General features: G+C 43.4%; 1 protein-coding gene and 1 long non-coding RNA gene across 12 annotated transcripts in view; both read right to left on the bottom strand.

Moving 5' to 3' along the window:
- Positions 1–12,410, bottom strand: part of TXK (TXK tyrosine kinase) — a 56,565-nt gene extending 44,155 nt beyond the window's left edge. For all 11 annotated transcript variants that reach the window (XR_014061438.1, XR_014061471.1, XR_014061487.1 and 8 more), the window contains exon 1: positions 12,317–12,410. Coding sequence is in view for 7 of the 11 variants with exons in the window: in XM_081517319.1 (XP_081373445.1) it covers positions 12,317–12,332 (16 nt within the window). In the remaining 4 variants the exon portion in view is untranslated. The remainder of the gene's footprint in view (positions 1–12,316) is intronic.
- Positions 830–4,354, bottom strand: LOC145520368 (uncharacterized). The gene is made up of 2 exons (XR_014064431.1): positions 4,315–4,354; positions 830–2,954 (listed from the first exon to the last, which is right to left on the bottom strand). It is a non-coding gene; the product is annotated as an uncharacterized LOC145520368 (long non-coding RNA).
- Positions 12,411–13,286: the final 876 nt, after the last annotated feature.

Genomic DNA, 13,286 nt, shown 5'->3' with positions numbered 1-13,286 from the left:
CCTAGATTCATGTATTAGTTACATGCCTTTCTCTGATTTGGACACTGCCATTATTCTGTCTTTGGGCGATAGACATCTTGGGGGTCCAGCAGCAAACATCTCATTTCTATCAGGCAAAGATTCACATTTACCCCTTTGATTTCATAACTTTCTTCCTTAGCCAAGAAACCATCTGTTGTCCATCCCAAAGTTGATTTCTAGAGACTCAAATAGAGGTCCCCCCCGCAAATTTGCACTACACTGTGTATTATTAGGCTTTCGAGTCTCAACTGCTTCTGTCAGTTTTCAAAATCTTACTGTTTTTCCCCACTCTTCTGTTACTAAAAACGTCTAAGTCTCCATTATCTGAACTATACCAATAGCCTCCTAACTTCCTACTGCTTCTACCCTTAACTCCCCCTATGGTTTCTTTTCCGCAGTCAGAGTAATTAATTTAAAACCTAGGTCAGATCATGCTACTCCTTGTCTCAAAAACCCACAACAGCTCTCCATTTCGCTGAGCATTTCAGCCAATTTTCTCACAATCATCTATAAACCTTCCATGATCTGGCCTCCTGGAGCCTTCTCACCCCTCCCTCCAATGTGTGCATGCTCATTTACCCCACTGGCCACACTGTCCCCACGGAGCTTCCAAGCCAGGCCTGCTCTCAGCAAAGGCTCTTCACTTCTGTTCTGCCTGGACCATTCTTCCCTCAGGCGTCAGTCTTCTTCCCTCTCTCCGCTCCTCATGTCTGCTCCAGTCTCACCTTCTCAGTGACGGGTACCCTGACCCATGACTATTCCTACCTGTCCTCCACCCACTAACTTCAGGATTCCTGACTTTGCTCTATTTTTCTTCTTTTTTTTTTAAAAAATAACATTTCTCACATGTTAACATGATAAGCAATTTATTATTTTTCCCCTTACTGTCTGTCTCCTCAACTAGAATGCAAACAGGGATCATTGTCTACTTTGTTCACAGTTAGATCCCAAGAGGCTTGAACAGTTTTTGACACCTGATCATTACTCAACAAATATTTGTTGAGCGAATAAATATATGAATGAATGGGTTTGAAGGAGCATCAAACGATAACTTTTTCAAAGCACTTGTCTTGATTCAATCCCAACAGGAAAATGAAAACTGAATGTGTGGGGGACAGAATAAGCAGGTGCAACTAAATAAGCAACAGAATAAATAGTGAAATGTAAGAGTGGGGATATAAGATTAGATTATGAAAGTCCTTGAAATAAGAGAAGACAGGACCTTGATTGTATATGTAGAATGGAGTCTTACTAACTGCTGAAGACAGAGAACAATTTGGTCACAATAAAGCAGAATAAACTCTGTACTCAGCCTAGAAACCTTTGTAAGATGGTCTGGCAAGGTGAGCAATGACCTTCATGGCCACAGGTTTTAACATGAGCTAGAACATTAAATATCATCGAAGCTAAGTATTTATAATGGTTACTTTACTCCTTCAATAACTGCTGGCATGTTATATTTATTCTCTATAGTTTTCTTGAATACAGAGTATATTATAAAACTAAAATTTGTGAATTAAAAAAAAAAGCAAAGACCCAGAAAATCAGGTTGGTCTGTGACTAGTTAGATGCCTGTTCTAGGATTGAAAAATTTTGAATGTATATGATTTTTTAGTGATAGACACAAAGATTTTTTTATTTCTCTAATTCAGCCAACTGTCTCACCTTTTACCCAATCAGAATTATTATCTTCCTTGCAAGCCCCAATAAGAAAACTAGCCAATCATTTCCCCTTCCAGTTTTCCTATGTCTGTGTATGAGTCCATAGAAATCATGGATTCTCTCCGAGCCCCATCCTTTATATCCAATTGCCATGATTCAGTTCAAATTGTTTGGGTTTTTGCTTCTTCTCTTCCCTGCTACCATCCTAGTCCAAGCCCTCATAAGCCCACACCTATAATTCTGCATTAATTCATTTAATCCTCACAATGACCCCATGAAGGAAGTCTCACTTTTCAGATGAAGACTAAGTCACAGAGATGTTGAGAGTCAAGGGCTTGTAAGTGGAGAGCCAGGATTAGAACCCAGGCAGGCTCACTCCAGAGTCTGCTCTGAACCTCTGGGCACCCAGGGCTTTTTCAGTGACTGAATGAACTGGTCAAATTCCCCACCTCTGAGCACTTTTCCCCTCAATACATCCTATATACTCATTTCCCTAAAAGTCTATCTTAGCCAACTGCTCCACATCCTCAGCATCTAAAATGACTCTCCAGTGACTATAGTTAATAATACTGTATTGCATTTCTGAAAGTTGTTAAGAGATTAGATCTTAAAATTTCTCATAATTACACTGTAACCAGGTATGCTGACTGATGTTAACTAGACTTATTGTGGTGCTCACTTTGCAGCGTATACATGTACCAAATCACTGGGCTTCCAAGGTGGCGCTAGTGGTAAAGAACTGCCTGCCAGTGCAGGAAACATAAGAAATGCAGGTTCAATCACTGGGTCGGGAAGATCCCCTGGAGGAGGGCATGATAATCCACTTCGGTATTCTTGCCTGGAGAATTCCATTGACAGAGGAGTCTGTACAGTCCGTAGGGTCACCAAGAGTCAGACATGACTGAAGTGACTTAGCACAGCACAGTACAGCACCAAAGCACTATGTTGTACAGCTACAACTAATATAATATTATAGGTCAGTTAATCCTCAACAAAAAATTAAATTGATAAAACAGATTCTCAACAACATATGGCAACAAGATTGTATCTTTCCTTACTTTCAGGGCCTTTCAAAATCTGATCACCCCCATCCTGACTCTTACTGTTCACCAATTCCTATTACACCAGCTTCTTCTATTTGCTGTTCTCACAGACATCTTGCCTATTTCTGCCTCCAGCCTGAAAAAGGCTTCCTTTTTACTTTGAAGTGAAGTTGCTCAGTCGTGTCCGACTCTATTGCGACCCCAAGGACTGTAGCCTGCCAGGCTCCTCTGTCCATGGGATTTTCCAGGCAAGAATACTGGAGTGGGTTGCCATTTCCTTCTCCAGGAGATCTTCCCGACCCAGGGATTGAACCCGGGTCTCCTGCATTGGAGGCAGACGCTTTACTGTATGAGCCACCAGGGAAGTCCCTTTGTACTTTACTCCCATCTAATCTTCCTTAGGCTCCCAAAGCACTGTGACCTGTCTTGCCCTGTGGCTCTTCATTAGGTACCATCTTCCGTGGTCATTTATATTTCTTTGTGTAGCCTTCATCGCTCACTGGGCTTCTCAATCTCACCACTATTGACACTTTAGACTGATGAATTCTTTCTTGTGGGGAGCCGTCCTGTGTATCGCAGGATGTTTAGCAGCATCTCTGGCCACTGTGTACCAGGTGCCAGCAGCAACAGCCCCATCGCCCCTCTAATACCCACCTCGCCCTCACAAGTGTGAACACCACGATATTCACCGGCATTGTCAGATGTCCCCTGAGGGCAAAATCACCCTTTGTTAAGAACCATTGAGCTAGATTGTAAGCTCTTCGTTTTCAGGGTCTGAGTTGCATGCTCTTTTGTCTTGTCCATAACATCCAGCATCAGAGGCTCGTTTAGAACAAGAACTCAATAGGTAGCTGTTAAATAACACCTTCCTGATCTCTACACCATCACATTACATTTAGGCTCTATTTCTCAGTAACTTGCTCTACCACATGGTATCTCACAGCTTGATGCTGGCCGCAGAGAAAGCAAGGTTGACCACGTCCTTTTGACTAAGTGGAACAGTAAGGCTGAAGAAAACAGCTTCCGGAGCTTATAGTAGGTCATGAGTCTAATATTTTCTTCCAGATATAATAAAAGAAGAAGGAGGAGGAGGGTGGGAAGAAAAAGAAACAGCAGTTTATCCGAAATCAAGCATCAATCCATGAGATGCTAAATGAAACGGTAAAACTGGTGTGCAAATGTTTTTTTTCTATGTTAGGACAGATATGGAGTTGAGCAATCATTAGGGTCAGAGTAACCTGAAGTCACATCATGGCTCCATTTTCTTGTAGCAACAATATGATGTGGGGCAACTACTCAGGAAACTCACCTGGAAAATGTTGGAAATAAAACCTACCTTCTAAGAGAGGTAGTTCCCCACTCCTACCAACAAAGCCTTTACCACATGCAGACACTACAGTAAGATCTTCTTATCATATACTAATTCACTCCCTATGGGAGTGATGCTACTGGTAAAGAATCTGCCTGCCAATGCAGGAGATACAAGAGGCATGGGTTTGATTCCTGGGTCAGGAAGATCCCCTGAAGTAGGAAATGGCACCCCACTCCAGTATTCTTGCCTGGGAAATCTCATGGACAGAGGAGCTACAGTCTGTAGTGTCACAAAGAGTCAGACATGACTGAGTGACTGAGTGCACACACACATATACACACACACACACACACACAACTCACTCCCTACACTATTTCAATGTGTAATAGTAAGATCTTACTGTAATAATAATATAATAATGTTATTATCCCCATTGCACAGAAGAAACTGAATAACAGAGAGGTTCGGGAATTTGTCCAAAGCCATATACCTAAAAAGCAACCGAGCACAAATTTAAGCCCAGAGAGCTTGGTTGAGTCCATGAGCATAATAATGAGCCTCTCCTTGTGGATGAGAAGATTGAATAAGATAGCAAAGGGGAATGCCTAGAATAAAGCAGTTAGGCATTGAATTTCCCACCTTTCCCATCACTCAGTTTCTAGAATTCATTCAGCAAGTATGTACTGTGTATTCACAGGGCGGATTGAAGGTAAACAGATAGAAGCAGACTGTGGTTCTCCCTCTGAAGACAGAATGGGAAGAAGGCCAAGTAGGTTAAAGCTGACCTTCAGTCCCCCAACTCCTGTGTTCTGAGTCCATTCTCTACCCTGTTAACCACACTCAGGACTCTAATGGGCCCTCTTCCCACTATCAGCAGCTCTCCAGAGAGGCTCTTATTCTTGGTAAGGTGTAAATGATATGACAGTAAATTGATGTAACAGTAAACATGCACTGCAATGCTTCTTTTAAAGGCATTTTCATGTTTGTAAGCATGACACTCATATTTATCAAGGTGATCAGAGAGAGAGAGATTGATTTAAGGAACTGGCTCACACAGTTAAGAGGGCTGGTGAGTCCAAAATCCGATGGCGCAAACTGGAGATTCAGGGAAGAACTGCAGTTTGAGTCCAAAGGCAGGTTGATGTCCCACTTTTTTCTTGCTTAGTGGAGGTCAGTCTTTGCTCTATTAAGACCGTCAACCGATTAGGTGAGGCTCACCCACATTGTGTAAGGTGATGCTATCTAACCATTTCATCCTCTGCCACCCCCTTCTCCTTTTGCCTTCAATCTTTCCCAGCATCGGGGTCTTTCCCTTAAATTAAATATATAGAGCTTTCAAAGGGAAATTGCTGGTATTTGTCAGCAGAAATGATATCTGGGGACTAGGAAAAGGCCTCGCCCTCTTCACTGAATTGATAATACACGACTACACACCAGCAGAGTGGATTATAAGTCCAGCAGCAATCTCTCGGTTATCTTTACTCTCTTCTGCAGCCTGGAATTTAGGAGGAAGATTTTTCAGAAATATTCATCTGATTTGCAAAGCAGAAATAGAGACACAGATGTAGAGAATAAACACGGATGACAAGGGAGGGGGCAGGGAGGTGGGATGGATTGGGATATGGGTACTGCTATATACAGAAGAGATGACTAATGAGAACCTGCCTTATAGTACAGGGAACCCTCCTAAATACCCTGTGGTGACATAAATGGGAAGGAAATCTAATGTCCATAGAAGGGATGTGTGTATACGTATAGCTGATTCACTTTTCTGTACAGCAGAAACTAACACAACTTTGTAAGACAACTATACTCCAATTTAAAAAAATTTATTTGTCTTCATTCAATAGCAAAGACAACTGCCTTCAAATAAAGGTACTGCTCTGCCATGACTTTAGTTACGACAAGGTTTTGTTCTATCTCCGCTGAAGGCCAAGGACAGCTGTGAGCAGGGAGGCCCACCTCTGCCTTGTTTATGGTTCCAGTTCTGCACAAAACAGTTGCTAGCAACTAGTTGCTGCCCAGTGAATTATCAATGAGTGAGTGAAAAACAAACTGTAAAAGCCAAACAGCTTCCTGATGATCCTTGTTTGGCGTGACTCTTCAAGACACTTGGCATCTCTGTTTACAGACTGAAGTGTTGATTCATGCCAAAGTAAATGACAATGATTATTGGATTCATGGTCATTTTCTATTTACATATCACAGGTCGTCCAGGTGAGTGGGTAAATGAAGTCACTGCCACATGCCCACGATGATTACAGGAGCTATTCTTTGAACTGTTTTTCTCATTAATCTGCAAAGAGAAAGCCTTTTTGCACCTTTGTAAAATTGAAAGCCTTTTTGCGCCTTGGGAAAATTTCCAATTTAGGCAGAAATTCATGCATACCTGGCCTTTGCCAGAGACAATCTTAAACGCCCCAGGGACAGACAAGAACTATTTGCCTGCTGGAAGGTTATACTCAGGGTTGAGGATTACCGCAGGAAGGAACTGGAGCTTCCTCTCCCAGGCTTACATTTGCGCTGTTCTTTTCATCTGCTTCTTATTCCCCAGCAAATGTCCTTAATTATCTATCTTGTACCAGAAAATCAGGAAAAGGGCATCACATCCCGGCGTAATCTCTGTGACCTTTAGGAACTGGCACGTCTCTCATGGATAAGCGAGTTGGGCTTCTCATTTTATTTGATATTTTCGTTCTTTCCTGTGAAGGCTTGCTGCCCTTTCTCCCATCCGCGCAGGCCTCCTTTCCACCTCTGGGCTTGTGCGCATGGCTGCGGCAGGGCTCGGTTTGGGGACGGGTTTCCACCAGGGGGCGCTAGAAGGGAGTAAATGGGAGAAGCACCACTTCTCACAACATCTCCCGGAGGCTCTCAGTCCCACGATAAACCCGAGCACAGGAGCTGTTGGGCCACCGCTGTCTGGGAAGCAAAGCCGGCGCGTTTCTAATGTTTTCAGGTTTGTTTGTGTATAACCTCACGTTCATCTCCGGGCGTTTCCGATGGCAGAGTTTCCTTTTGAATCAGTGCGTCGAGTGAAATTCATTTCTCCTGAGTTTGCTTATAACAACTGGCTGGTCGCTTATAACAACATTGCTAGTAATAGATGGCTGGTGACTTTTACTTGAAAACATGAATAACTGGGTCGTTTCAGTTGGGCTAGTGGCCCAGCCCACACAATCTAGGCTGTGGTTTTAGGACCAGGAATTCTAGAGCAGCTGCACTCACAGCTGAAGAATTCGGGGAATGGCAAAGTCTGGAAAACTTTGGCTTTGGAAAAATGGCTCTGGGCTATTGGAGCTGATCCTCTAAGATCAGCTATAAGAACTGCCTTTTTTTTCCCCCGGAAATTTACAGAAAGGGCACACTTCTTCATGACTGCAGTAAATTTCCACCACTAGATCTATTTCTGGGACTTCCCAGTAGGTCAGACAGTAAAGAATTTGCCTACAAATGCAGGAGACCCAGGTTTGATCCTTGGGTCGGGAAGATCCTCTGGAGAAGGAAATGGCAACCCACTCCAGTATTCTTGCCTGGAGAGTTCCATGGACAGAGGAGTCTGGTGGGCTACAGTCTGTGGGTTTGCAAAGAGTCAGTCAGGACTGAGCGACTAACACTTCATTCCAGATCTATTAAAGGACTTTTGAAGATAGATACATATTAGTGAACTTAACCCCACATCATCTGGGAGGTGTGACACATAACTAGCTTTTTTCTAGCTTGGATTTCTACCTCTGCTGCTGCTGCTGCTAAGTTGCTTCAGTCGTGTCCGACTCTGTGTGACCCCATAGACAGCAGCCCACCAGGCTCCCCCGTCCCTGGGATTCTCCAGGCAGGAACACTGGAGTGGGTTGCCATTTCTTTCTCCAGTGCATGAAAGGGAAAAATGAAAGTGAAGTCGCTCAGTCATGTCCGACTCTTAGCGACCCCATGGACTGTAGCCTACCAGGCTCCTCCGTCCATGGGATTTTCCAGGCAAGAGTACTGGAGTGGGGTGCCATTGCCTTCTCCTACCTCTGAGCAGGCACCAAAAAAAGGCTTTCTGTTCACCAAACAAAGAATCCACACCAATGAGGGAAAGACAGAAAATAAAATAGAAAGAGAGGGAAAGGGGGAGAGAGGGAGAAGACAAGAGGGAGAGAAACACACTGAGTTTTTCAGAGAAATATTTACTCAATTTAAAACATTATCCTTGATACAAACTTATGGTCACCAAAGGGGAAAGGTGAGGGCATGATAAATTAGGAGTTTCGGATACACATATACATACTACTATATATAAAATAGATAATCAACAGGAACCTACTGTATATATATAGCACGGAGAACTTTTACTCAATATTCTGTAATAATCTATATGGGAAGAGAACCTGAAAAAAGTTGATATATATGTATAACTGAATCATTTTGCCATATACCTGAAACTAACACAACATTGTAAATCAACTATACTCCAATATAAAATAAAAATTATATTTAAAAACATTTAAAAGATATCCTCGATTCTGAGTTTATGCTCTATGTATTTGAAGCCTTCAATTTTCCTTGTTATGTGTGTGCGCCTCCTCTGATAGTAAAAGGACACTCCTTTCACAGAATTAAGAAACTGTGTTTCCATTCTTCTAAAAATAACAGTCATCAGAGATGTGTCTTTTAAATGTATTGACAAAATAAGTCAGCGACTTTGTATTAGATCCCGAACTGGTTTTTGGACATTATCCTGTCTGTGAAAGCTTCAAGTTACTCCACTAAGGGATTTGTTGGTTCCTAACAGAAAACAGGCAGCTAGCTCATGGGACAGTTTCTGATACTCTGGGTGGAGGACAAGAACAGTGCTGGCCTGGCTGGGCCTGAGGGGCTGCTGTGTGAGGGAAAGGGCGAGGGGGCTCTGGAAGCTCAGGGAGCGGCATCGGGCACTGGGCACCAGGGGAAATGGTGTCCTGGGAGCAACTGAAGGAAAAGGCAGAGTCTCCCTGAAGACTGACAGCCCGTCCACTCACAGCTTCAGCCAACAAAGCCCGGGTACCAAACATTCCAGCTCCAGAAGCCCTTGTTTGCTCCAGCAAAGAACTTTATTCCTTCTCAGTTCTGAGCTAGCGTGAGGAGGACTTTGCAAACATCCTGCACACAACTCCTCCATCCCCAGGTCCCAAAGTGGTGTTTCCTAGGAGGTTGTAGTCTGTGAGCTCTAAGTTCACGAACAGCTCACGGACATCACACCCCAGACATCTGGCCGGCTTGGTGGGCACCAGACCCGCTGGCAGCCAGCACTGGGCCACGCTCTCCGAGGGCAGGGAGGGGACAGATGCTGGTCAGTGGGCTTCACTGAGTAGCAGGGCATCTGCTGGTCACACACAAAAAAGCATGGAAACCTCACAAACCTAGTGCCAGACAGTGGCTGCTGTGGGCATTATTGCTTTCATGCAGCTGTGGGGGGATAAAAACAAAATGATTTAGAAACAAAAGGAAAGACATGTATTCTAGTGTCCATATTAAAATTGAGCCTATTTTTCAGAAAGAGGACCAACTCCAGCCTGAGGCAAACAGGCCAAGTCTTCTTTAGGTCCATGGCTGTTCTAGGTTTTGCCACTGATTTAGCTATTCATTGTCGGATGCCAAACCTAGAGGCAGAAACCGTCTCAGTTTCTGTGGGTCAGGAGTCCAGGCACAGCTTTGCTGCGTGCCTCTGAATCAAGTTGAAAAGTTCACGAAGCTCATGACACTGTGGTAAAGGGGAGTTGGGTTAAGTTGGAGAATCTGCTTTCAAGTTCACTCACACGGCTGTTGCTGGCTTTGGTGGCATGGCTCATGGGGACGGGGATTCTCCGTAGGCTGTCCAAGAATACTCACAGCATGGCAGTGGGTTTTCCAAAAGAGAGGGAGCCTGAGCGTGCCAAGACAGAAGCTACAGTCTGCTGCAAGCTCATCTCCCAGGAATATTCTATCCATCCCAGCTACCATACTCCATTCATGCTAGAGAAGAGGGATCATGCGATGGTGTGGACAGCAAGAGGAGGCATCACCGGGCCACCTTAGAGATGCCTATGCAGATACCCTCCTTATCTTCATATTAATTGGAAAAGAAACAACAGAGGATATTAATTTAAAGGGGTTCGTGTGGAACTCAAATACAACAAGGAATATTGTTGTTTTTCAGTTGCTCAGTGATGTCTGACTCTTTGCGACCCCAGGGACTGCAGCACTCCAGGCTTCCCTGTCCTTCACCATCTCCTGGAATTTGCTCAAACTCATGTCCATTGACTCGATGATGCTATTTAACCAACTCATTTTCCTCTGTTGCCCTCTTCTCCTCCTGCCTTCAATCTTTCCCAGCATCAGGGTCTTTTCCTGTGAGTCAGCTCTTCACATCAGGTGGCCCAAGGAGGAACAAGAAGAAATGAGGGGCTTTGAAATCAGAGGCCCAGGAAAGGCAGCATGATCATGGGGCCCTTACCTCGCTCCCCAGATCAAATTATGAGTCCAGAAAAGTGCCTCTTAACAGTATCCTGGGCACACTTCGGACATAGACTTAAGAAGCACTCAATGATTACTTTTCCTTCTATTCTATAAACTGGAAAGAAACGAGAAATAAGGTGATGATGAGGTGGAAGTTGGGGAGGTCGTCAGCTTTATGAGCCCCCAGCATTTCTCCCTGGTCCCTGTCCCCTAAATAATTCCCCTGGGCTGGGTCTGTCCTCAGAGCAGCCGTTTGTTTCACAAACTGACCCTCACTGGAGCAGGGCCCTGGTACCTCCCTCAGGCTTTGCCCACCAGTCTGTATGATCAACACTCACCTTCAACCTTCTCCTGCCCCATAGCAGCCTAGGAGCCAGACTTCTATGACAACCCTTAAAACAACCAATGTGTTTCTCAAATGACTGTGGCCCAGCAAACACTTAGAAATATGGTTTCAGTTAGTACTAACACACCCTGGGGCACCCTCAGTTTTCTCTCATCGGCAGTAAACACTCATTTGTTTCACCCAAGAGAAAACAGAGCCACATCTAAGTGCAATTTGTTGGAATAAATAAATCGGTGATTCTCACCATGCAATCAAATTATCAGAAGCTGGAAAGGACGGTGATAGTTCATCAAAGCCATGCCCTTCCAGGCCAGACATAATGATCCTCAAAATATCCCCATGAATAGGCGACCTCTTTTTCAATCCTTTGGGCAATCTAATCGTTGTCTCAACCCTCACTGTTTATTTTATATATAAGTGAATCGTTCCTGTTATTTACAACCTTTTCTCTAGTTCTGCTCTCAGGAGACATAAAGAACAGATGCCCACATGGCTTTTAATAAAAGGTTCTTATTAAGTTACTGCTCATCTTTGTCCTGTTGCTGGGGGAGGTGGGTACATGGGTTACTGCTTCTTAGCTCTTCATGCTTCACTCTGCTTTGCCTGTAAGTCTGATGACAGGCATCCATCTTTATGTGTGGATCCAGACCGTAAGCTATAGTTCAGGTAAGTACAAGTGGGATAGCCTGGATTTTTTTTTTTTTTTTTAACAAATCTTATCAACCAGTGTTGGGTCCTATGAGGTGATTTAGTTTAAACCCATGACATTTAAAAAATTGCAAACAATTTTTCCTAATGCAACTTAAAAAATCAGAAATGCAAAAACTGTTGTCAGCTGGCCTTGACTGCTTTATTCTGATGTGACTGAGCTTAGTTTTCAGTCATCCAGTATTCAAATCAGTGTTTTTCTTCCCAATTTTTAATTTCTTGCATAACAAGACTCTCTGAGGCTTCAAGCTAAACTAATAAGCATTTTCAAAACCTGTACATGGGACTGAATAGTCCTCCAAAACAATTCCAAAATTAAGTTCATGAAGAACCTGTCATTTTAATTTCTTGTTTCTCTATTGTACTGTGTTGGGAGGTAGGCAAAAAGAGGGTCCCTGTTGTACAGATGGGGACCTCACATAAAGAAGTTGCCAAAGGTGACCCCCGAAGGTTGCAGCAAATCCTGGATTAGAACTTGGTATCCTAGACTTCTGCCCTCAGTTCTCTAAATATTCTAACACAAATACTTATCAAACTGATCACATTTCTACACACAAGTAGATTTAAGGACACTATTTTGGGGTTTTTTGTGTTCTTAAGGCTGAACATTTTCTAAAATGACATCACCACCATGTTATTCAAATAACAAACAAAACCCTGTCACAACATCTGGGGAAATTATCTTCCAAACGTCATAATTTCTGGCATTCAAGAGTGAGAACCAAGCCCAGAGCAAGCCCTGAAGATAAAGGACCGAGCCATCTTACTTACAGGTGGAAAGAATCATGCTGCCTTATGTGGGGAGCATACAAACAGCCTTCAGGTCTTCAGCGATGCTCCTGTCACAAAAACACATCTTTTAACTGAAATCATAGCTCACCGAAGACGTTTCTCACGGGCAAAGTTAACCCCACCTATTTTCCTGTTCTAAAAACCTCAGTGAAGTGTGTGAATGACAACCCGATGGCCTATATAAGAGAAAGCTGAATAATCTCCATCCAGATCTGAGGGTAGCTGCTGTTCGCTCCTCCTTCCCGACTGTGTGGGTGACCCCACCAAACACCATTTCAAGAAGTCACAAGATTTGGGTAAAAGGGACCTTAAAAAGAGCATGAATGCAAACTGCTGTCTCTGAACAGAGGAGGTAATGGAGGCACAGATGGGATAAGGGGGCACAGTTCATGGTAGAAACAGAACTAGATTGTCAGTTTTGAAGTACCACATCTAGAATGTTCTGTCCTCTGGCTTAGTACTAACACTTTTCGGCACCATCATAGGAAAATTTATTCCATGGGGAGGAGGGAAAGCCAACCCATCCTCAGGTAACTGGGGTGTGGTAACATCATCAAGATAAAAATGCACTTAGGAGTTTCACTTTATCCCACCGAAAAATAAACAAAAAGTAAGTAAACTAAAGGAAACAAGGGCACTGAAGACGCAGCAAATTCACATGGCCCTTCCTATTTCCTGCTTTATAGATTAAGATCTCTTTACACATTCTGGGTGGATTCTTCTATTTCTACTTCTCCTTTTGCTGCAGCTAGGGTTTTATATTAAAAAAAAACTTTTTAAAAAAGTTCTAGTGAGCGATTTAAAGATTTTTTTAAGATGTTCCCAAATGTAGCCAAATCTTGTTTTCCCATCAAAAGTATTCATCAACTGTTGGGGCAAGGGCTATAGCTTCTCCTTTTTCATCAAAGCCACTTAGCACTTTCCATGCAGCTCCTCAAGGTCAAAAGGG

The sequence above is a fragment of the Giraffa tippelskirchi genome, chromosome 1 (assembly GCF_054371585.1).
Source record: "Giraffa tippelskirchi isolate mGirTip1 chromosome 1, T2T-mGirTip1v1.2.pri, whole genome shotgun sequence".
In the NCBI taxonomy this organism is placed as follows: domain Eukaryota; kingdom Metazoa; phylum Chordata; class Mammalia; order Artiodactyla; family Giraffidae; genus Giraffa; species Giraffa tippelskirchi.
Note: the sequence above shows the minus strand (reverse complement) of the source record. Positions and strands in the feature narration are given on the sequence as shown.